We start from the raw sequence: 22,941 nt of genomic DNA, 5'->3' as shown, positions 1-22,941 counted from the left end.
TTTAGTCCTGTGTGAGCGATAAGCATGCACAACTGCTTTTAGTGGATTCTGTTTAATTGGTTCATCAAGATCCACGTCATGTTGAAATTTAATTAATTTTCAGTTGCAGAAAACAAAGGTATCAGATCTCTTGGTATTTATTAGTGTCCAGATTAGAAAATTAATTTATAAAGTTTTTAAGAATCTGAATTACAAGATTCCACCTGTGCCATATTTGATTGCATTTGTAAATCTGTGACAGCTTCCATGTTTTCAGAAATCCATTTAAAATCTGAATTTGTCAAAACATTCTTGCGGATACAATTTGAAATGTGATATGTTGGTCATCTAGAAAATGAGATTTGGCATTTGCTTGGCTATATTTGGGAACTGAACTAAAAGTGTGAGTTTTCATTCATAATGCTTTGTGGAAAAATGTTGGAAACATCTACCCAAGGAGTTGTTAAAGAATGGCCTTGTTAAATACACCAAACACTTATCCATTCTCTCTTTAAAAAAAAATGAGTCACATTGATTCACAGGACAAGCTAAGGAAGTAAAACTGCTTTAGAGAGGCTGGATTCATTCTTAGAGTAGGCACCCACTCTGAAGGAAGGAAACAAAGTATCTTGCATATTACAGCTTTAAAACATGTCCTGCAAGGATTACATTAAAGTTATGAGACTGGGTGTGAGTGTATTAAACATTAACATTCAGCCTGTTGGATTCATAGGAAAGAGTGAACTAAGGTAAAGGATGGCGGTAACTTAAATTGTGCCTGAGTACCTGGTTTACTGAGTTTTCTGGATTACTTTGTTGATTAAAGCCTGAAACGGGAATTATTACATCAGTCCATGTTCATGCAGTTCCATGTTTTACTCCTCAAAGTTATCCTGTTAACTCTGACCCGCTTTTTGCAAGAGGCCCCTAGTGTAACTATTATGTCACTCTCCTTATTCACTTGCATTCATTTTAACCATGCATCCTCCAGTGTGTATTTACTAAAATGTGCAATTGAGTGGTAATGTACTGAACCAACCCAAACCTTTTCTCAAAATTGTATTTGACCATGTTATCACAAAAGCTATACACATTGCTTACATCATTGCATCACAACTTCTGTTACTGTTTTATGGGGTGGGATTTAAATTACTATTTCCTTTCCTTTCACACATGACATATTAAAAATAGCTAACATCCTGCAGCATCTCGTACCAAAGCTATGCGGATGATTGATTTTGCCTTAGTGTATTCCACTTCAGGATAGCAACAGCATCTTCATCCATTTGCCCTTTTGTTTGGGGGAGTCACCGGGGAAGCCTTGGTAGCACGGTGAGCCAATCAATAAAAAGCAAAGCGGTTAAATCACTCCTCTTTTGACAAAATCCGTCCAATCAGCGCGTTTTTTCATAGCATGGGCGTTACCATCCCCCAACCCACCCCTTTGACACTGCCCTACCAAAGCTGTGTGGTTGAGCGAAGTGAATGACGTCTCTGCATTTGCGGGCCGCCGACGCAGGGCTGGGTTTCCATTTTCAGAGCGAGTTTCGGGGGGGATCGTCAACATGGAGCCGGAGATGGAGGACAAAACGTTGGAACTGATGGTAAGATTCGTTTCATTATGGCATCCTGAACATCCGACGTGTTCAGTATCACTCTCATATTGGTGGAGCCGCCGAGGCTCGGCTCGACGGCAGGAATGGGCTGAAGCGGCTTTTCGTAGAGGTGGAGGAGAAAGGAGGGGGGGGACCAGAAAACAGAGGGAGGGCCTGAAATTATCGATACATTTAGCTAAGAATGCTCCGCACACTAGTCGGATTAATAACCGAGACCTGGACTTCAACATCTGATAAATGTAAAACATATTTTGTTTTGGATAAAAGTGTTGATCAGCGGGGAAATTTAAAGGTTGATGTTCAGTCGTCGGCCGAAGACAGCCGAGGATTCTCGGGGTAGCGTTCACTGCGGTGACGCTGCGCCACTTTAACTGGGCCCTGTCTGATACTTAGCCAGCCAGCTAACATAGGCTAGAAGGCGATGAACCACGTAAATTTACGGCTATGTTATATTATGTAGTTTATGTTGAGACAACCCACATGATGATAGATATGTGAAACAGTCAAATATGTTTCGTAATACGACGGGATGTTGATAAAATCGTAACAATGTGCTGGTTCTCTGTTTATATTTCCAAAGTGCGTAGAAGGAAGTGTATTGCTTTTTCATTCACATAACGTTAGCGTTACCACGATTAGCGAGGTAGCAATTAGCTTAATAGCTAGCTAGCATGCTAGAAATGCTGGGGGTACTTTGACAGCCATTACCATATCAAAACAGTCAATTGACCAGGGCGGTAAAAGCTCCTTTGTTAACCAGAAACATGAACTGTCATTATAATATCGCTTTCCTCTATAGGCGGTTAGATTTGGTTTACACGTAACATCGTTTTCTTGTGTAATGAATAGCTAGCTATCTTGGGAAGCTAGCCAGCTAGGCTATGGTTAGCTTCGTAATAGCTAACATTAACATTACAGGGGTCAAAGTGGTCTCAAGGAATACGCCAATAAGATAAAGCACAAACGTGTTTTGTCAATTAACTAACACACTGGTAGGCTTTCCATTCGTTTGGAGGTAACGTAACTCCTACTCCATATCTGAAATACCGCACAGCCCTCTATTTCTCTAACAAACAAATCATGTGTATTGTCATACTTGCTATTGACATAGAAAGTTAGGCCTAGCATCTTAGGTTGTTTCGTAGATAACGTTACGGGACCGTACGTCTCCTGTGGGACACAGGATGAGGGAGCAGTTCGGGGGTCCTACCCAAAATTACTACAGATGTTTACAGACCGTGAATAACCATAGTTGAGAGAAATAATATATCACTAAAGTGCCAAATTAGTAATTGATAAAGCCACCATATTATACACACTAATACTATAGATACATTGCTTTACAAATCTTCCATTTGTTGTTTCATCTTTATTTTGGTCTCTTAAGTTACAATAAATAAATAGAAAGACTGAAAATAGAAATGTACCCATACTTACTACAGAATAAGAATGAATAGATTATTATTATTAAAAAGTAACTTATCTGACAAGCCCATACTGCATGTAGCCAATTGACTTAATTGATTTATACATTGTATCTATTTCCTCTCACTGAAGAATGATTACGCATATTAAAATGGAGGAAATATATATTTGTGCAGGGTTTGGGGGCCTTACAGACCTACAAAACATTTTTAATTTTGTGTGGGTTGTGTCTTTGTGCTTATTTTGATTTTATTTATTGTCCCAGTGTTATTCACCACTCATTATAGTGGGGATGACAGAACAGTGGGTGGGGTTTCTGTCAAAAAGAGTGACAATAACTGACAATTACTCCCATTTCCCCTCCCTCTCCTCCACCTATCCCTGCCCAGTTTGTGTCTAATAATGCTTCTGTGTGTATGTTTATCAGTCTGTATCTTGTATGTGAAAGAGTGTGTGTGTGTGTGTTCCTGCGCTCACTGTGCCAATGTGTGTCTAGCTCTAATACTGGTTTTTCCCCTCACTATCCCCCACCTCCTCCCCTGTTCTTCTCTCCTCACCTTTGGTGGTTACACACCCACCTCCTCTCAATTTCAAACTAAACCTTTTTTTTTTCATCATTTTTATACTTTTACACTTTTTCACACCACCTGTCTGGTTTCTCACCAACTCCTCCCCTCTTCCATCCATCTGTCCATTCATTGATCCATCCATTCACTCCTCTCCTTTGGTTTCCTCCTTCCACCTTCCCTTATCAACCCCCTTCCTCTTTTCCTTTACTTCCCATCTCTGGTCTCACTCTTCCCTTTCTCTTCCTCCCTCACCCTGTCCACTTCGTTCTCCTCCTCCCGTCCTCCCTTCCTCTCTCTCTTTCACACAGTGCTCTGTGCCTCGCTCTCTCTGGCTGGGCTGCTCCTCGGTGGCTGAGAGTTTGTGTGCACTCAGGTGCCTGCAGAGCATCCCCTCCACCCGGGCTCACAACCAGGTTCTGCCTCTCTCCTCTTAATTCTGCTGCTCCTCCTCCTCTCCCTTCCCTTCTTCCCTTGCCATCTTCTCACCCTTTACTTTTCTTCGCCCCCTCCACATGACTACCATTACCACCTTGGTGCAGACAGCACCCACTCACCCCGTCACCCACCTACCTCCTCACCTTCCGTTGTCCTTTCCTCCCTGTTGGAAGCACACTGCTCTCAGGTTCTTCACTGGTGCGTCCTCAAACTCTCTGCTTTACACAGAATTGTAGCTTCATAAACTGTTTGACTTCCTTATAATCATGTCAAATCACAGTTCTTGCATCTAAATTAGGCCCCAGAACACTTAAAAAGTCAAACAGTGATTGTGCCATATAAGGAAAACTGGATTTATTTTTTCTTTCTTTTTTTACAATCAGTTTGAATAGTAGACTATTTAAGTAATTTGGTGTGAGTAGAGGAAGGATGGAGGGGGTACCAGAGAATAACCCCGCACTAAGGAGTAATGTTTTCTCCCCTTCTACCTGGAGGTGGGGGGTCTTCCTTCAAGCTCGTGAGAGGCTACATGCTTGCTTGCCTTTCTGCCTGGCCAAACCTGGTCTGTGTTTTTATTTATCCTTCTTTTCTCTTCTTCTGCTCTGCATGGTCATTAACACCAGCAAGCCCATTCTGGCTTCTTGTCCTGTCTGCTTTGGTCTTGGTACCTGGTTGTTTGTCTCTTTGTTTGTGTGGTTGTGTTAATGCCAACCACTGATATGTTTTTGGTGGTATTGCTCTCCACATGTAGCAACATCACCAAGTTATATGGATAACTGCACTGAGCAAAACCTAGAACAGCTCTTCAGGGGTTCTGGGTTTTACTGAGAAAAGAATATCTATATAATTAGATGTCTTTTTTTTTTTTTTTTTTTTAAAGATATGCCCCAGGTTCTGCCCATCAATGGCAACTCTTCCGCCTCTGGAGAAGCACTAACAAATAGGCTATTCAAATAAATAGACAGACAGGCCTCTATTCTAGCTTTTTCACCAACATAGCTGTTTTCAAAGACTGACCTTGGCTCAGTCATCACCTACACAGATATGCGATAGCATTGACCCTCTACCAGCTAAAAGGTCTTGTGTGTCTCATTTCACCAAATTAGTTTTAACATATCTGCAAACGGGGAATATACACATATAGAAAAAAAATTTAAACTTATGAGTGAACCTGCAAATAATAGCACTGGTGCAATAGTCCCGTTTTGGTGTGTTTCATATGTAGTTGTGCTGTTTCTGCTCATTCCTGGAGAGTTTGCAGCGTATCCTTTTTTTAAAGAGTCTCCATAGTTCAGCAATAAGCTTGTTTGATGAAAATGTTGATTTTTACTGTGTATACATGTTGGTTCAAGGTGGTCTCCTGACATCAATCATCATATCTTTAGTCACTCACAACTAAAACATGAACCCTAAGAGGATAGCAGGACTCCATGTTGGGTTTGTGTCTAAGATTATAATATTGCTGCCTGATTGTCCATGACTCCCAAATAAGTGTATATGCTATAATGAATCTGTTATTTTCCATTTATTTAGAAGTGTTTTTTATTATTATTATTATTATTATTATTATTATTATTATTATTATTATTATTACATTTCATGATTTAAGTGTTAAGCGCCAGGCTAAATGGTCAGCCTCTCAGTCTATTACTGTCAAGTGATTTGGGCCATAACTTTGTTTATAAAATGACTCAAGTCGCTGTAGCTTATTTGCGATGCACTTTGTAAGAGACTTAAGTGGAAGTGTGATGAAATCTTGCGAGATTAAAACTGGAAAAAAAAGACTGACAGGCTGAGGTTGTAGGGCAGGTCGGGAGAACTTTATTTCTACAGCACCTTTCAGCAACAAGGCAATTTTATAGTGCTTTACGTAGAACGTTAAAGAGCAATTAAAAACAGTCATGAAAATAAAGCATAAGAATACAAATACTTGAATAAAAGTGTAAGGCTAAGAAATATTATTTAAAAAAAAAAATTTGTTAATAGGTTTTAGGGACGGGTTTGGGAGGAGAGGGGGATGCAATATTTATTAGATCTGAAGAGGTTAGTTATACAGGAGAGAAGCCATCCGTGTTTGTGGCAAAACCTTTCACAGTGCTCATTTTTCGTTTTGTGACTTTCGATTGAATAAAAGAATATTTCATAATCTAAGTTTTCTTTAAAATACTGTAGTGTTAAAATCTCGTCTGTTCTCGTGAACCCAGTCTCGTGTCTCGTTTTTTGAGCCGAGTGTCTCGTCACACCCCTAGACTTAAGTCATGATAGCAATGGGTGGGATCTGGTTACCTCCCAGTTATTTTTTTCTATCCTGTCTATATGCTCTAAGAACACTATCTGATTTTAATTTCATTACAGTCATGCCTGAGCTGCTGCCAGTGACATACCCAAGATGCTGCAGTTTAATTTCCTGTCCAGACTACTTAGCCCAGATCACAGACAAGCAAGCGAATAGATTCCTTTTGTTGCAGTACTCAGTTGTGTGTGTGTGTGTGTGTGTGTGTGTGTGTGTGTGTGTGTGTGTGTGTGTGTGTGTGTGTGTGTGTGTGTGTGTGTGTGTGTGTGTGTGTGTGTGTGTGTGTGTGTGTGTACGCACGTCATGATGGTTACCCTTCCTTGGCTGTGTTTGTGGCACTCTTGTGTCCAGCGCTGTCCACACCGCTGTCCTGGCTCTCACAGTGCCTTTAACACAGATGCAAAGAGAATAAAACACTAACCCACACCTTCTCTTTGTCTTCTTTTTTTTACAGAACACATCAGGGATGGAGTCACAGAACCTTGTGGATGATCTGTCGCCAAAGAAGAACACAGTTCTCAAGGTGTGTGTCTGTGTGTGTCTGTGTGTGTCTGTGTGTCTGTGTCGAACTTTAACCCCTTAGCAATGAATATTGATGTTTTAACTTGGGTCATTTGGCAACAATAAGCGACTCCTCTTGATCCTCTTCACAGACTTATATCCTCTTATTTCCAGTTCAGACCAAAGATTTGAGACAAGTTGAAACTTGCAACTACTTGCAATGCACTGGTCTGCAGCGTTCTAAAACCTGCTAGTTCACACCAATGCGACGAGATGGTGTATCCTCTCCATAGCAACATCTCTTTGTACTTCCATTCTAACTTCCAGGCTTTTTGTAGCTGAATATGTCATTTGTTGCGTCTAAATATGAATGTGGATAGTGATGATGAGATGCTTGTTACATTTAAATTTCTATTGATGAATTGGCGAAAAACGCATTTTATTTCTCTGATTCACGGCTTTGGCGCTCCCTCTCTTCAGTCACTCTCTACAGTAGCTTGCTCAACCGTACGTGCTTGCGGGCGCACGTTCAGCCTCCGTTTATCTGCCATTTCAACCAGTTAACGGTTTGTAGACAAACATAGAAATAAAATGGATTATGCATCATTTATTTCTGCAGTTTGTAGCTGACTTTACAAGCTGACTTCTCTATTGGTTGTTAAAACAGGTGACATCCCTTACGTTCTAAAACCAGCCTCTGCAACTTTGCCAGCTGAGTTGCAGGCGAGTCGAGCTGAGATGGGCCAGTTCAGACCGCTGCAAAATTCTAAAATGGTTACATCTGGTCACAAATCTTTGGTCTAAACTGGGCTTTAGAAGGATGGGGAAAACAGACTTCAAAGTAATTGAGGGGAAATTGTGTTTGTTACTGTGGTAACTACATTTGAATTCAAATGGTATTTTTTCCAAATTTACAGCTTAGTAATGGTCCTGTTGTGGGGTCCCGCAAGCGTCCATCAGAGGGGAACTATGAGAAGGAGAAGGAACACTGCATCGCCCTGTTTGACCAGTGGTCGGAGGCCGACCAGGTGGAGTTTGTCGAGCGCCTGATCTCCCGTATGTGCCACTACCAGCACGGCCACATCAACTCCTACCTCAAACCCATGCTGCAGAGGGACTTCATCACTGCGCTGCCAGGTACAACTCCAGATATAAATGCAACGTTTAGTAGCAACCACTCCAGTGTGAGCCCCCATCTCCCTAGCCTCGTGAGACCGTCCTGATCTTGTGAGCTCCAGTTTTCCACTCGCAGATCAGTCTGGCATCTTGAGGCAGAGAAAATTTGGAGCCGTTAGCCAAACGACCGGGCCAATCAGCGTTGGTTTTGAGGTGGGTTAGGTGGTGATAGACAGATGGTTTATCCAATCAGCTAACCAGTATTTTCAGACAGCGGTAGCCCTAATTCTGTTAGCCGCTCGCTAATGCTTTTTTTCTCTTGGATCCTTCTTTTGGAATATGGTCCGGGAACCTGAAATGGTGCCTTTTATTCCTAAATTCTCGTTACACAAACGGCAAATATCCTTTACCGACATGTTGCTTGCATGCTGAGCTTACGAGCTATGCTTTGCCTGCAGCAGCAGGGGCGGGCTTGTGGTTGTATTTTCATACGCTTCGTGGATCTGATTGGTTGATTTGGCCCGTCTATCACCAACATAGGTGATAAACAGATGGTTCATCCAATCAAATAACCAGTATTCCGCCCCTTCCCAAAAGTTCTCCAACGGAAAGTTCCCAGATGGATATGCCGAGCAAATGTGAAGCAATCCATCTGGCGGAGTCAGGTTACCATCTCCCCTGACCGCAGGGTAACTGGGACAGTTAGGAGCACATAAGAATTTCATTTTTTTTACAGATTTCCCTTAAAAATGCTCTGATTTTATTTGGAAAAAATATTATTTTAAAGTGATTTTAGATTTATGTCCAAAAGTAGTTTTTTGCTAAATAAGGACGGTCATTGTAGTTTAGAGTAAATGTTTAGAGTAAATATATATATGTATGTATGCACTACAAAAGGTTTTCCTTAAACTTTTTTTTTTTTAAGGCATTTTTTTTTATATTTGAAATGAATACCAATAAACAAGGATTACTTTTGAAAATAATGAACAACAGGTACAGATAAACTGACAAGAGAAAATCTTTTTAGTTTTGCAAACACTCACTCATCCTCTTCTTTCTCCCTTTAGCCCAAGGCTTGGATCACATAGCGGAGAACATCCTGTCTTTCCTGGATGCACGCTCGCTGTGTTCGGCAGAGCTGGTGTGTAAAGAATGGCAGAGGGTCATCTCTGAGGGTATGCTGTGGAAGAAGCTCATTGAGCGCATGGTCCGCACTGACCCGCTCTGGAAAGGCCTCTCTGAGAGACACCAGTGGTAAGAATGGACACAGACCCGTTTACACACACATACAGGGTTAGCTATCCTACTTTTGGTTTGCATTAAGATCTAAAAATGGCCAATGCTCTGGCAGAAATTATGCTATCTGAGGATATAGGTAAACTATTTGTTTTCAGTGTGCTTGTTAGTCTTCAGTTTTTTGGCATTTAATTTAGGATAAAGGAAAGTAAGAGAAGGAGAAAGTAAGGTTATACTTGGTTGGTCTTGAGTGTCTATTGTAGATGCAGGGAAATCCCAGTGGATACAAAGCAGCTGTCATTCTTAAATTTTTTTTTCCCCCCAGGGAGAAATATCTGTTCAAGAACCGCACGTCAGAAGTCCCACCCAACTCCTACTATCACTCCCTTTATCCTAAGATCATCCAAGACATAGAGGTAAGAGACAGTGAAATGGATGTCAGTATTAACTGAATACTTTTTGTAGACTTCAGGAATTGACTTCAATAAAAAGAGCAGCTTTCATTATTGCATCAGATTATTTTTTTCCTTTTGTTGTTAAAAATCCCATTGCTGTCTACAGGGAATGTATTATTGTATCTCAAACCCTATAAAACATTAATCTGTTCATATACTATTTTTTTTCTTTCATTGACCTTAAAACAGGTGGGAGAAGTCTAATTTGACTACATATCCCATTGGTTAATCTAATAATTTTAATATATAGCAAATGTATTCACACTTTGCAGCAGCTTTTTTTTTTGTAACAGCATGGTCTGAAAAAGTTGCTTCACTCACACAGAAAATGTTGATTACAGCTAATTGTTAATGTTGAGTTAAGTCTTATTCTAATTGTGTAATAATCTCATGAACAGATCACATCTTTTACTGTCCCCTCTAATAACAATACATCACATATTTGCCTCCATCTTCTCTTTCTGTTCAACTACAGTGCTTCTCTTTCTCTATTGTTGCTCTGTGTTTGTGTTTCTTATTGTTTCTTCCTCTTTTCTCCAGACTATTGAGGCAAATTGGCGATGTGGCAGACACAACTTGCAGAGGATTCAGTGTCGCTCAGAAAATAGCAAAGGGGTCTACTGTCTTCAGTACGACGATGACAAGATCATCAGTGGCCTTAGGGACAATTCTATCAAGGTACGTGTGTATTGAACATCTAGACAGTCGGTGATTTAGCTTGGCCCACTTTATTGTTATTTTTACCACTGTGCCTGTCCACACATTGGCTCTTTTTCTAAACGTTCTGGTCCAAAACTGCCTCAGATCTGTATAGTTGACATGTTAGCAGGTACTTTGATTTAAAAATTGATAAAAGGCTGTTTGTTTTATTATGTAAGGTGTCATGTCCTTATGTTCTAATATCGAATCACCCCTGTCATCATTGTCTAAGTGGACCATATATGAACAGGCAATGCACTGACAGCTCCTGGAAACAAAAACTCATTGCCTAGAATTAAAGCTGGTAGCACCTGTTCTGTACAACAGCAAAGCAGCAGAGTGGGAAACCCTCATCAGGACCAGTTGATTGCAAAGTAGTGAGTGAGGTTAGTTGTTATTGCTTCTTTGGCCATTACACCGCATCTTTCCACATTTCCCACACGTTAATGATAACTGCATTCACTGTACAAAATGCAAAATATATCCCCACCCATCTTTTTTGAAGAGCAGAGTAGTCTCAACTAAGGCTGGGTGTTCTGGCCAACATCTTCAATCTTGATATAGGTAATCTCTAGAGCTATCACGATATAGCATGTTTTCTGGTAATTCAAATAATAAATAGTATATTAAAGGGTAACTTTTTTTTTTTTTTTTTTTTTTTTTTTTTTTTTTTTTTTTTTTTTTTTATAACCTGGACCCAATTTTCCTAAATTTTTGTGTCAAAGTGACTGATGGGAACAACAATCTTTGACATTGGTCCAGTATTAAGCAAGACTGCTGCTGTCGGTAGTCAGCGAAACAAGCTACAATGTAAGTTATGGGGCAATTGTGCACCTTCAATTTACGTTCACATAAGTGCTTGTTTTGCCATTGAAAGTCTGGTGGGTTTAGCGCTAGCGATCTCAGAGCTGTTTCTGGTTAAACAAAAAGGTATTAAATAGGTTAAAAAGGCCTATATCTGTAGTGATCCTTCCCATAATGTTGTCCGACACTTATAATAACAATCTGTGCCTGTCAGTGGCAAAAACAGCACTTCAAGTGAACAAAATTGATAATGCACGTTTGCCGTATAGGATTGCATTGCTGCTGCTGCTCAGTGTTCTCGCTTAATACTGGACCAATTTCATAGATTGTTGTTCCCATCAGTTACTTGCACAAGAAAACACTTGATAGCTCTTTCGATACCAAATAGAACATTTCCTAGGGACACAAAGGATAATTCCCTCTTTTTTTTTTTTTTTTTTTTCTTTTTTTTTTTAATGAACAACCTGCTGGTACAGAATCAGCTTGTGCCTCCAGTCATATGGTGGTTTATGGCTGAAGGAAATGCAGTAACAGCCACGTCTTGAGGACCAGTTGATTTGAATCTGTGCAGCCTTGGGTTGAAAATCTAAATATAGATCTGTTTTTTGTTTTTTTAATAGCGTTGATACTTTCGATACCATCAAATGTACAATTAACAAAGATTGTAACTTTTTAAACATGCGGTACCGAATATTGAATCGAACATCGAAGTAACAATACTTTTACTGCAAAATAAACATGACCTGCAAGAATCAGAAAATAAAGCGTTGCCCAAATCACATAAATATTGCTGTAACGCAGTTAGGCCGTTTGTATATAATGTTGACGATATATATCGTCGTATCACCCAGCTCTAGTCTCAACCTCGTCTTTGATCAGCATTACCCGGCCCACACGCTGCAGCAATCATTACGGCATCTCCTCTATTTCTTCCGCGAGCAAACGTGTCAAGCCAGGCACATTATCACATCCAGGAAGGCTACAGTGTAGCCGGGTACTTTACAAAAAACACCCAAGTTTATGGTGATTTTGGCTGTCTTGACTTCTCAGCTGTGTCTACATGGATCAGGAACACGGAGAGAGAGATCCACACACACACACACGCAGCGCTGTTCTGAAGAATGGAGAGGAGAAGGCTTTGTGAGCGGAAAAATGTGCGGCTGTTATGAACAGCCAGGCGCGCAATCAGGCACAAATCTACGCTTCACGGCACTTCACCGGTGTTAGAGCCACATTTCAGTTTGTTTGAAAAATTCTACTGCAAATAAAAAGCGGTTTACACTCTAAGTTTTTTTTCTCTTAATGTTAACATAGCTTAAGTTGTACTTTAGCTAGATAGAATATAGAAGTCATTAACATTGATCTAGGGCTTCCCCCTGAAAACATTTAAAGGAACACGCCGACTTATTGGGAATTTAGCTTATTCACCGTAACCCCCAGAGTTAGACAAGGCGATACATACCCTTCTCATCTCCGTGCGTGCTGTAATGCTGTCTGACGGCTCCAGCGGCATCAGGCCAGCACAGAACATGCAGGTGAATGGTTCCAGTAATCCTACTGCTCCGAATAAGTGACAAAATAACGCCAACATGTTCCTATTTACATGTTGTGATTTATAGAGTCACAGCGTGTACAAAAAACAACGTAACATGAGACACAGACGTCTTCTAACTGTAAACAAACTGGGAACTATATTCTCAGGCGGAAGAATATAGTACTTGGGCGGAGTGATATGCTTGCAGCAAGCCTGTCTGAGAATATAGTTCTCGGTTTGTTTACTGTTAGAAGACGGCTGTGTCTCATGTTACGTTGTTTTTTCTACACGCTGTGACTCTATAAATCACAACATGTAAATAGGAACATGTTGGCGTTATTTTGTCACTTTTGTCAAAATTTGGAGCAGTAGGCTAGTTGGAACCGGTTACCTGCAGGATCTGTGCTGGGCTAAGCTAATGCTGGAGCCGTCAGACAGCGTTACAGCAAGCACGGAGATGAGAAGGGTATGTATCGACTTGTCTAACTCTGGGGGTTACGGTGAATAAGCTTAATTCCCAATAAGTCGGCGTGTTCCTTTAAATCATTAGTCACCCCTCAATCGACTGAGATTCTTCAAGTTGTTTTTTTTTTTTTGTCAGTGTGCAGCTACTTCTGTACAAAGTTAGTGCTCCTCGCTGTAACGCTACTCTCCGGGGTAAAATCATACATCAAGTTGTCTCGCCCTCTCGTTGAAGATGTCACCGATGGATACAGGCAGCTGTTGAGCCTGACCCAGGGTGAGCCTGAGTGACAGTTGCCGGCAGGAAGAGAGCCTTTGCCTGGTCAGGCTCCAAGATGATGTTATATTCTGCCTTCTGCTTAGTAGTGAATTTACAGCTCGCAGCAACTTAATATGATCTAGTATCTGACTTTTGTTTGATATCTAGTTTTTGCAAAAATGTTGTTGGCATAGTGTAAGCTATTTTATTGAGTTGCCTCTTCACGAAATGCTCTGAGTGAATTTATGTTGGGCTTTTCTTGGTTCACACTGGTTCAGATTACAGAGAATGCGTGTTTTTATTTTATTACACTACAGTAGTTAGGGCTATCTTGGCTTTGTGGTTGTTTTCTGCCTACCTGGGTTTGTGTATTCAATTTATGAATCAAATATTTTCTTCTGGCTCAGTATGGCTTATCATCTTATTGTCTATGGCACTGAGCTAATCCAGCAGACACTGAGACAGAACACAAGTGAATATAGGATAAAAGGGCTCAGCTCCAAACATGTTGTGTGTTCTACTTATCTGCCTGGCCTCGGAGAGGAGGAGGAGGAGGAGAAGAAGATGAAGAGCATGGGAGGATGGAGGCAGGAGAAGAGTGGATTTGTTGTCTTATTGTTCTGGAGGAGGCTAAAGCACACTCAGAGAAAAGCTGAATGGCTCTTATGTACACATGTAGAGCATGGCACAGCAGTGGGGAAATGGGCCATGAACACTGATGTGAGAATAGGCCATTCTTAGCATGAGCCAAATCTGCAACCTTTTTAAAAAAACAAAACACTTATTTCTTCTCTTTCTCTGTGTCCTTCTCTATCTTCCCCGGCTTCACTTGTCTTTCTCCCGTCTCTTCCTACTCCTGTCCTTTCTCCTGATAGATCTGGGATAAGCAGTCTCTGGAGTGTCTGAAGATACTGACTGGTCACACAGGATCAGTGTTGTGTCTGCAGTATGATGAGAGGGTCATCGTCACCGGGTCTTCTGACTCAACTGTCAGGTACGGCACACTTCTTGTTACAGAAGGAACACCCTGGATTTTGGAGATGACCAGCGAGTAGTGTCGGCAAGATAAAAAAATATTTAAATGAAGTTGCACTGTTACTCCGTGTTAATCAGGCTGGATGTTTGAAGGACTTAAGAGGATTTACTGCCCAACTATGCTTGGGTCAAATGTCAGTTATTTAGCTATATCATATATCTATTCATCTTTATTAACCTATTTTTAGTTTTGAACACACTGTACATCCTTGGTTAATTTTTGCAACATAATGAGATAAATAGTAAATGGGCAATAATAGATACCAGATTTATGAAATGTAATACTATGCTAAAATCTGCAACAGTCAGGTTATAAGTCAAAACTAGCTGCTAACAGCATCTCTATATTTCTTGAATTGATTACTCACTTAGGCTGTAAATACAAGTTGACACCAACATCAGTGTTGAAGGCGTTGGTGCCACAAGTACATGAGACGGTTTTTATAAACTAGAGCTTGGGCGTCCTACACAAGGATATACTTGTTGTCTTTGCGTCAACCTTGAAAAAAACTTCTCCAACGTTTTTGACGCCACGGTTTTTTTTTTTTTTTTTTTTTTGCTTTTTCCAACGTTTTAAATTGTAACATTTTTCTTCTACACATTTTTAGCGCTTATTTCTACGTCCCATATTTTCTGCTATAAAACAAAAATTGAAAACGGGTCAATTTGACCCGAAGTCAACACAAGGGTTAAATGATACCAATTCATACACATCGGTAATAAAATAAATGCCTTACTTTAACTTTGTAAATAAGAACTGATTTTAGCCAAAATCTGCATTCCTGCTCTTAGTGAATAGACTGACTTCACTAATCAACTTTCAGTGGTTACAGCCAAAGGAGAGCAATCGGGCTCCATAGCCACTAATTCTATTTAAATACATTTCATCCCAACAATTGTACAAATGTGCAGCTTTAACTATAGTTTGGCTAATAAATTGAGCATACAGCATCTCTTTACTTGAGCAATTAACATGGCTGTTACTTTTTTGCATTTTACAACTATTGGATGATATGTTATGTAGGGCTGCAGCTATTGATTATTTTAGTAATCGAGTATTCTACCGATTAATTGAGTAATCGGATAAGAAATACTTTTGTTTTATTGAAGAGCAATAATATACAATAGTTTGGTTTAATTTTTGGAAAAAGGTACATTTTTATTGCCTACATTGCTTACAATATCATCTCTCAAAATTCAAAAGTGCATTTAAGTGCCATATTACATTGTTTGTTTTTTCTTGTGTTTTCTGAAATGCAATAACAACCTCAAACTAAGGCATACATTAAACATACATAAACATTACCTTTTTAAGTTGTGCAACTTAACTTTCAGAACTACAACTTTCAACCTGAGACTGATCTGTATATAGGCCTATATGTAAATATTAGTTATACTCAGCCTATTTTCATTTATATATTTGATTACAATGCTACACAGCTCTGTTACACTTACGCTAGTAGATCGTTGATCAGCTGTTTCTCTGTGAAGAGAGCGCGAGAGAAAATGGTGCACAACAATCGGCTGTTTTTCCGGCCCTTTAGATGAAATTGCGGTCACCACTACGTATTTTCTTGTCTTTTGATTTTGGTAGTTGATGTGTTTGGTGTAGTTTCATCGTCCATACGACTCTGTGATTTACTTTTGTCGTGTCCGCGTTGTGGAATGGAGGATTAAGTTAAACTTGTTTTCTGTTGAGATGCTGAAGCACTGACGTCAAGCTATTATTATTATTATTATTATTATTATTATTATATTATTATTATCTAGTAGTTTTCGTTTGAATTACGTTTGAACTGATTCCAAACTTTGGACACTTTCCGTCGTTTTCTCCAGCCTGTCTCTTCTCTTAGCCCCTTGCGCTCTTCCTTCGTTTTGTAATCGGTCTTTGTGGCACGTGTGGCCCGCAGCATCAGCCCGCTGTGCGGAAACACCGTGAGCAGTACAACGTTGGTAACATTGATTAAACAAAGCTTCGAGGCAAATCATTTTTGCATCGAGGATTTTTAGTAATCAAATTATTCCAGTTACTCGAGGAATCGTTTCAGCCCTAATGCTGTGCAGTATTGCTGTTTATATGACAGAATAATCACTTGACTGAAATATGTACTTTTAGAAGCTATGATCACACTTGTAATGAGTATGATTGATATATTTTAATAAGACTGATCATGCTTAAGATGCTGTTCAGTAGGTTTTATTTTGATTTGGTCAGTTTGTTCAGTCAAGTGGAGTGCATCTGTTGAATATAATGAATAGTTCATCCACAGAGCAAAATTTACAAAACTACATACTGTACCGTTTGAATGAGGAGACGTGTTTTCTTATCACCTGAAACGGTGGCTGCGTTTTATCGCTTCAAAGCCTTATACAAATATCTGATGCAAAATACACCTCTATGTAATGTAGAACAAGCTGCTTATTATTGCGAATTAGAAGTTCACTTTGCAATAATGACCCGCTCACTCTACATTATCCCGCTTATTACATGGCTACATACTGAAGGACTCAATCATTTGACACAAAATATTGATTTAAAAATGATTTTACTAATATAAATATGGTCCTCAAGTGTCTATGATTAGAACTACGTCCAACAACGGTCTGCTATTCAGAAATAACACACCATAGAATGCCGTAATCGAACAATCACAATGGAGTATTCAACAAACCCGGTTAATTAAAACGCAGGTTAAGTGCAATTGATTTTAATTATAAATTAATATTAAATGTTGAAAATTGTATTGATTAATAATATAAAATGTGCATTCCTAACCATATTGCACCAAGATTGTTATGCCCTTCCATGCTCAAAGTATGGTACTATTGCTGTAGACCTATGGCACTTACCCACTGCTAGTACCAGCTCTTCTCGACCGCGGTGACCTGTCCTCCATTTACCATTGCAGATTTAGTACCGCGTCATGTGTGAGGCGAGCGTGGCTGGTCGTCATAGCGACGCTGAAGGAAACTGCCGTCGCCTAACGCGACACACTGAACGTCGGAGCTGTGGTGTTTTTGAGTCTCGGCATTTGTTGCCACGGCCAGAAGACACATTTGGTTTAAAAAGAAGCAGGAGGCAGCAAAAAAAACGCCGCCGGCTAAACTATTTAAAAACGGCGGTTTGTTCAGGACACCCCCGTCTGTCGCTAGCAATGATGACTCAGTGATTAGTGACGATTCTCTTCGACCAATCAGTAGTCTGCAGGTTAGTGCATGAGTTAGATTTACTATCATTACTAGAGGTGTGTGTGTGTGTGTGTGTGTGTGTGTGTGTGTGTGTGTGTGTGTGTGTGTGTGTGTGTGTGTGTGTGTGTGTGTGTGTGTGTGTGTGTGTGTGTGTGTGTGTGTGTGTGTGTGTGTGTGTGTGTGTGTGTGTGTGTGTGTGTGTGTGTGTGTGTGTGTGTGTGTGTGTGTGTGTGTGTGTGTGTGTGTGTGTGTGTGTGTGTGTGTACTGCACACAGAAGCTCAACATTAACTCTCTTATTACTTCACACTTCAGCCGTACTTGTTGTGCGGTATCCAAGGAAAATGTGACTTCACTTCCTTAGCAACAGCTTGACAGGCACTTTGTTTGGTAGGTTTGGTTGTCAGCTTTTCCAGTGTGTTCTGCGTTTGACTCTAAATGCCCAGCGGTGCAGTTCAGTAACATGTTCTTCAGCCGCCCCTCTCGTGTGTGTGTGTTATACAGTAGTCGTGAACTCTGGGTTACTCTCCATTGTAAAACTAATAAACATACATCTGTCTCCATTGTTTCCCCTTTTCCTTCTCTCCCATTACATTAATTTTCCATTCTTCATCTTCAACCTTCTTTTCTTTGATTTTGACCACTCTTTCCACTGCCATCTCATTTTTCTTTCCAACTCACCCCTTCCTCCTATCATTTTCAACTTTTCTCACCCCTTTGTCATTTGTTCCCTTTGTCTCGCACCCCTCCCCTCTCATTCCACATGCCCATTTTCCTTTCCTGCCTTTTCTTTTCCTCTCTGTCACCTTTGCCCTTATCATTTGGCCACCATCCAATTTCTCCCTACCTCTATTTTCTCTTCCTCCATCATTCTTTTTTCTCTTCCTTCATCCTCTGTAGGGTGTGGGAGGTGACGACGGGTGAGGTACTGAACACACTGATCCACCACAACGAGGCAGTTCTTCACCTGCGTTTCGCCAACGGCCTGATGGTCACCTGCTCCAAGGACCGTTCAATTGCCGTCTGGGACATGGCCTCGCCTACTGACATCAGCCTACGTCGTGTCCTTGTGGGACACCGGGCTGCTGTCAACGTGGTTGATTTTGACGACAAGTACATCGTGTCCGCCTCAGGGGACCGCACCATCAAGGTAACGAGAGACAAAGAGGTGGTTCCTGGGAAACCTTTTTCTTATTGTTGCTGCAGTGTAGCGTTTTATGAAATGTTAATTGTATAGCAAAAGTTTGGAGCACACGCAAGGATTTCCTTTATGATAGTTGAACAGACTAGACTGTGAATTATAAGGGCCAAGACATTTTAAATGAAACTAGAAATGTCAGACTTCAAAGTGGATGTTTTGGTTAGCTGTACGCATCTGAATAAATCCAGGCCGTTGTTTCACCAAGCCTTTTGTGTTGCCCCCCCCTGTAGGTATGGAGCACCAGCACCTGTGAGTTTGTGCGCACTCTAAATGGTCATAAGAGGGGCATTGCCTGTCTACAGTACAGAGATCGTCTGGTGGTCAGTGGCTCATCTGACAACACAATCCGGTACGTGTGTGAGATTAAAGATGTATAGGGTTTGTGTGTTATATAGATTTTATATTCAATGTATCTTGTTAAAATTGCATCAAGCCAAACTGTTTGACAATTTTCTAAATGTACTAAGAAGATTTGACAGTTTAGTTAACATACAAGTATGACCAGTCGGTCAAAAACACTTTGTCTGATAAAATTGAATTAAGCAGTAATAACCCTGTACTCGGGTGTGTGTGTGTGTGTGTGTGTGTGTGTGTGTGTGTGTGTGTGTGTGTGTGTGTGTGTGTGTGTGTGTGTGTGTGTGTGTGTGTGTGTGTGTGTGTGTGTGTGTGTGTGTGTGTGTGTGTGTGTGTGTGTGTGTGTGTGTTTTCTCTCATGTGTTTACTAAGGCTTCTCTTTCTCCAGGTTATGGGACATTGAGTGTGGGGCATGTTTGCGAGTGCTGGAAGGTCACGAGGAGCTGGTGCGCTGCATTCGCTTCGACAACAAAAGGATTGTCAGCGGCGCCTACGACGGGTCAGTCTCACACACACACGCACAGCTTTGGCACAGAGGCGCATTTTGTTTCTGACATTGTGTCGTCTCATGTTTCTCTCTGCAGCAAGATCAAGGTGTGGGACCTGCAGGCAGCCCTGGACCCACGAGCCCCCGCCAGCACATTATGTCTGCGCACTCTAGTGGTGAGACCTTTTGATTTACAGGTCTAACAGTTGAAACATGAATGACTGATGGATCTTATGCACAAGTGTCTTAACCTGCAGTTTATTTAAAGCATTCTAGATGTAAAAAATCTCTACTCAAACTCCTACCTTCTTTCTCACAACACAAAACATTTATTTTTAATTTTTCACAATAGTTCATCAATGATGGTTAATTTCACTTCTAATGTGCATTTTGTGATCAAAGGACTACTCATTTGCTAATGTTGGGTACAATTAGCTAAAATGAATGCTTTCAATAGTCCTGCAGTAAACCCTACCATCACAATGAATATAATGTTTTAGTTTTAGTTGAAACTGTTTAAGTTTGGGATTTAAAGTTTCTTATCAGTGGTCATGTTGCTATTGAATTATATGGTATTGTACTGAAAGGTGTTTCCAGTGTTTACATCTACCCTCATTGATCTAAATGGGGTGGACAAAATATTGAAAACCCCTCCATATATGGTATCTGAGGTTGGACTGCGAAGGTGGTTTTAAAATGTACTCTCATATAAATCTGTGGGTGAAGTCCAGCGTTTCCCCACCTTAAAGACTTTATTTGTGATGTCTTGGAATGGGATGTGGTGCTGCAAACAGCACTGAACATTGAGAGTCGGCTGCAAAACGGTTAGCTGCTAATATGAAATGTAACAATCTCTGACCCTGGTCGCTCAACCTGCAACCGATGCATGCAATTCGTTGGTGACCTCACACGTGTCCATGTTTTTTAAGAGTCCATTGTCTGCCTGTACTCGTAGTATGTTAAAATAATCTCTTAATTCATTGTGTTTTCAGGAGCACTCTGGCCGCGTGTTCCGTCTCCAGTTCGATGAGTTCCAGATCATCAGCAGTTCTCACGACGACACCATTCTGATCTGGGACTTCCTCAACGTCTCGACCAATGGCCAGTCAGAGGGACGGTCTCCCTCCCGCACCTACACCTACATTTCTAGATAGCAGGTACAAAGACACACACACACATTCACACTTGGCTGATGAGACCTTTCTGTAAAAATGTTTCATCCTGCATCACACATGAGGTTCTGTATGTGTGCATAGTTGGAGAATTATGCTCATGCTTGTTGAGCAGATCCAAATGTGATTGCAGACTCTTTTCTACCCCCCCCCCCCCCCCCCCCCTCCCCCCCCCCCCCACAGGTGGTGCCATCCAAAGGGTGTGGTACCCTTTCTTGGAGGAGCCCAGGGCTGATTGGCTGATGGATGATGGGTGCGTCCATCATGGAAAGGAGCCCATCTCTTCTCTTTCCTCCTCGTCATCTCTCTGTCCACCTCCCACCCTGCCACCTCCACCTCCACCTCCCTGCCCGTTCTGACAGACTCTTGAGCTTGTGCCCATTGCCTGCCAGTACTGTGACATGCACACACAGACACGCACACACAGGTCAACACTGATGAGGACTCCCTACTACAGAACCAACACAACTCTCCCAAGAAGTTCACCTTCTACTACTAATTTATGTTTTGTAAAGTACACTAATGGCAGTATTAATCTTGTATAAGTCACAAGCTCCCTTTTTGTCCCCTTGATACAAACTTAAAGCCGCTTCTGCCCCTCAGTTTTCAACCCCAGGTTTCCACAGATATGGACCCTCTTATAGATATATATTTATACATATATTTCACACACACACACACACACGTAGACACACACACACAATGGCACAGTTGGACAGAGGATGACCAGAGCTGTGATGCGGGAGACAGAGACTCTTTACTCAGCTCTAGAAAAGGAGGGAAGGATGGGAGATGGAGGGAGTGAACGAGGGGGAAATGTGTCGGGGACCGCTTCCCTGCTCCCTCTCACTCCCTCACACTCCTCCCTGTCTCTCTCTCTCCACCCCCTTCGCCTCCCCCCTCCCCCTCTAACCCTCAGAGATGCACACTCACTTGGAATATGGGGGCGCGCACACACTCAAGTTTGCGTGAGTGTGTGTTTGTGTATGTGGACTTGTGAAACGGCAGAACAGAGCAGAAGCGTCAAACAGACAGACATGCATGTGAGGTTGCCTTGGATACAGCATCCCGGTACACCTCTGCTTTTTTTTTTCTCTTTAACTCTTACTTTCTTACTGTTTTTTATTACTGTTATTTTCTCATTTTATTTGAGTATTTTGGTTCTTAGTACAAAAATCATACTAAGCGTAGTCCTCTTTCTATTTCCCTCTCTTACTGTCTTTTCCTCATTCTTTCGTCTAACTTCGACCCTTTTTCATCTGTCCCTTTCACTCCATCTTTCTCTCCCCCAATCATCAACATGCTTGCTTTGGTTATGAGAGAAGCTGGAACTCAAGAGCTCAAATTTAGCTGTAAACGGAGTTGTCTTGTCAAAAATTGTGTTGTATATTAAAAATGATTTTTTAAAGAAGAAAATGACCTTATTGTGAATAAAGTACTTGACAGTGGTGGAGTGTTGAGCCAACTGTAACATGAATGAGTGTCTAATTGTCTGTCTGTTCCTGTCTGTGTGCATGTGTGGGTGGATTTGTGCTATGCTGCCTCTCTATCTGACATGTAGATACCACACTCGGTAGTCTTTCGGTTTGTTCCTTTTTGTATGTGTTTTGTGTCCTTTTGGATGAACCAGTCAGTGGTTCAGTGTCGTAAAGACAAATAATTTAGATATTTATTTGTAATGTGTGGAAGTCATGTTTTTATTTTCCTGAAAACAAAATAACCCAACATAACATCCAGTTACTAGATTTTTCTGGATATCACAGCATCTTGTGGTGTTCCTGAGTGGAATTTTCTCAGTTGACCAACTCAACAGACAGCAACTCTACTGAACAAACTCCATCTGCTGGGGAGGACAAAGGTGGAAGGTTGAAAGATTGGTGGAAAAAAAAAAACTAGTAAAAGTGGACCTTGAGTAAAGATTATTTTATGTTTTGGTTCAAACTGTTTCCAAGGTCAAGAAAGAACACTGAGTGTGTTTGCGTGTAAACACACTCCTTTTAAGTTGGGCAGTACTATCCCAGTTTTGAGTCTCATCCTGGTTTTAATCTTAATGTTTATATGGGACATGCAAAACCTGGCTATCCATATCCCTGTATACTTGATTCTAACAGTATCCAGGTTT

General features: G+C 41.0%; 1 protein-coding gene across 2 annotated transcripts; it reads left to right on the top strand.

Annotated features, from left to right (window-relative positions):
- The first annotated feature begins 1,410 nt into the window (after positions 1-1,410).
- fbxw11a (F-box and WD repeat domain containing 11a) lies at positions 1,411-22,296 on the top strand. Of its 2 annotated transcripts, none has more exons than XM_028588616.1 (13): positions 1,411-1,583; positions 6,772-6,840; positions 7,736-7,955; positions 9,002-9,188; positions 9,496-9,586; positions 10,166-10,303; positions 14,259-14,377; positions 18,506-18,755; positions 19,037-19,155; positions 19,549-19,659; positions 19,745-19,823; positions 20,640-20,804; positions 21,003-22,296. In XM_028588616.1, the coding sequence occupies exons 1-12, from the start codon at positions 1,545-1,547 to the stop codon at positions 20,799-20,801; spliced, it is 1,584 nt and encodes a 527-aa protein (XP_028444417.1). In that variant the 5' UTR covers positions 1,411-1,544; the 3' UTR covers positions 20,802-20,804; positions 21,003-22,296. The 2 variants fall into 2 exon arrangements, with proteins under 2 accessions (XP_028444417.1, XP_028444418.1); XM_028588617.1 differs by lacking the exon at positions 1,411-1,583 and adding an exon at positions 1,749-1,834.
- The last annotated feature ends 645 nt before the right edge of the window (positions 22,297-22,941 follow it).

Source organism: Perca flavescens, chromosome 10, assembly GCF_004354835.1.
Source record: "Perca flavescens isolate YP-PL-M2 chromosome 10, PFLA_1.0, whole genome shotgun sequence".
Classification (NCBI taxonomy): Eukaryota; Metazoa; Chordata; class Actinopteri; order Perciformes; family Percidae; genus Perca; species Perca flavescens.
Note: the sequence above shows the minus strand (reverse complement) of the source record. Positions and strands in the feature narration are given on the sequence as shown.

What these genes read in the sequence shown, in the direction of transcription:
- fbxw11a (XM_028588616.1), top strand. Translation starts at nt 1,545, where the DNA reads ATGGAGCCGGAGATGGAGGACAAAACGTTGGAACTGATG. An exon ending in ACAAAACGTTGGAACTGATG is followed by an intron (nt 1,584 to 6,771) that starts GTAAGATTCGTT and finishes TTTTTTTTACAG; the next exon opens with AACACATCAGGGATGGAGTC. An exon ending in GTCAGCGGCGCCTACGACGG is followed by an intron (nt 19,660 to 19,744) that starts GTCAGTCTCACA and finishes TTCTCTCTGCAG; the next exon opens with CAAGATCAAGGTGTGGGACC.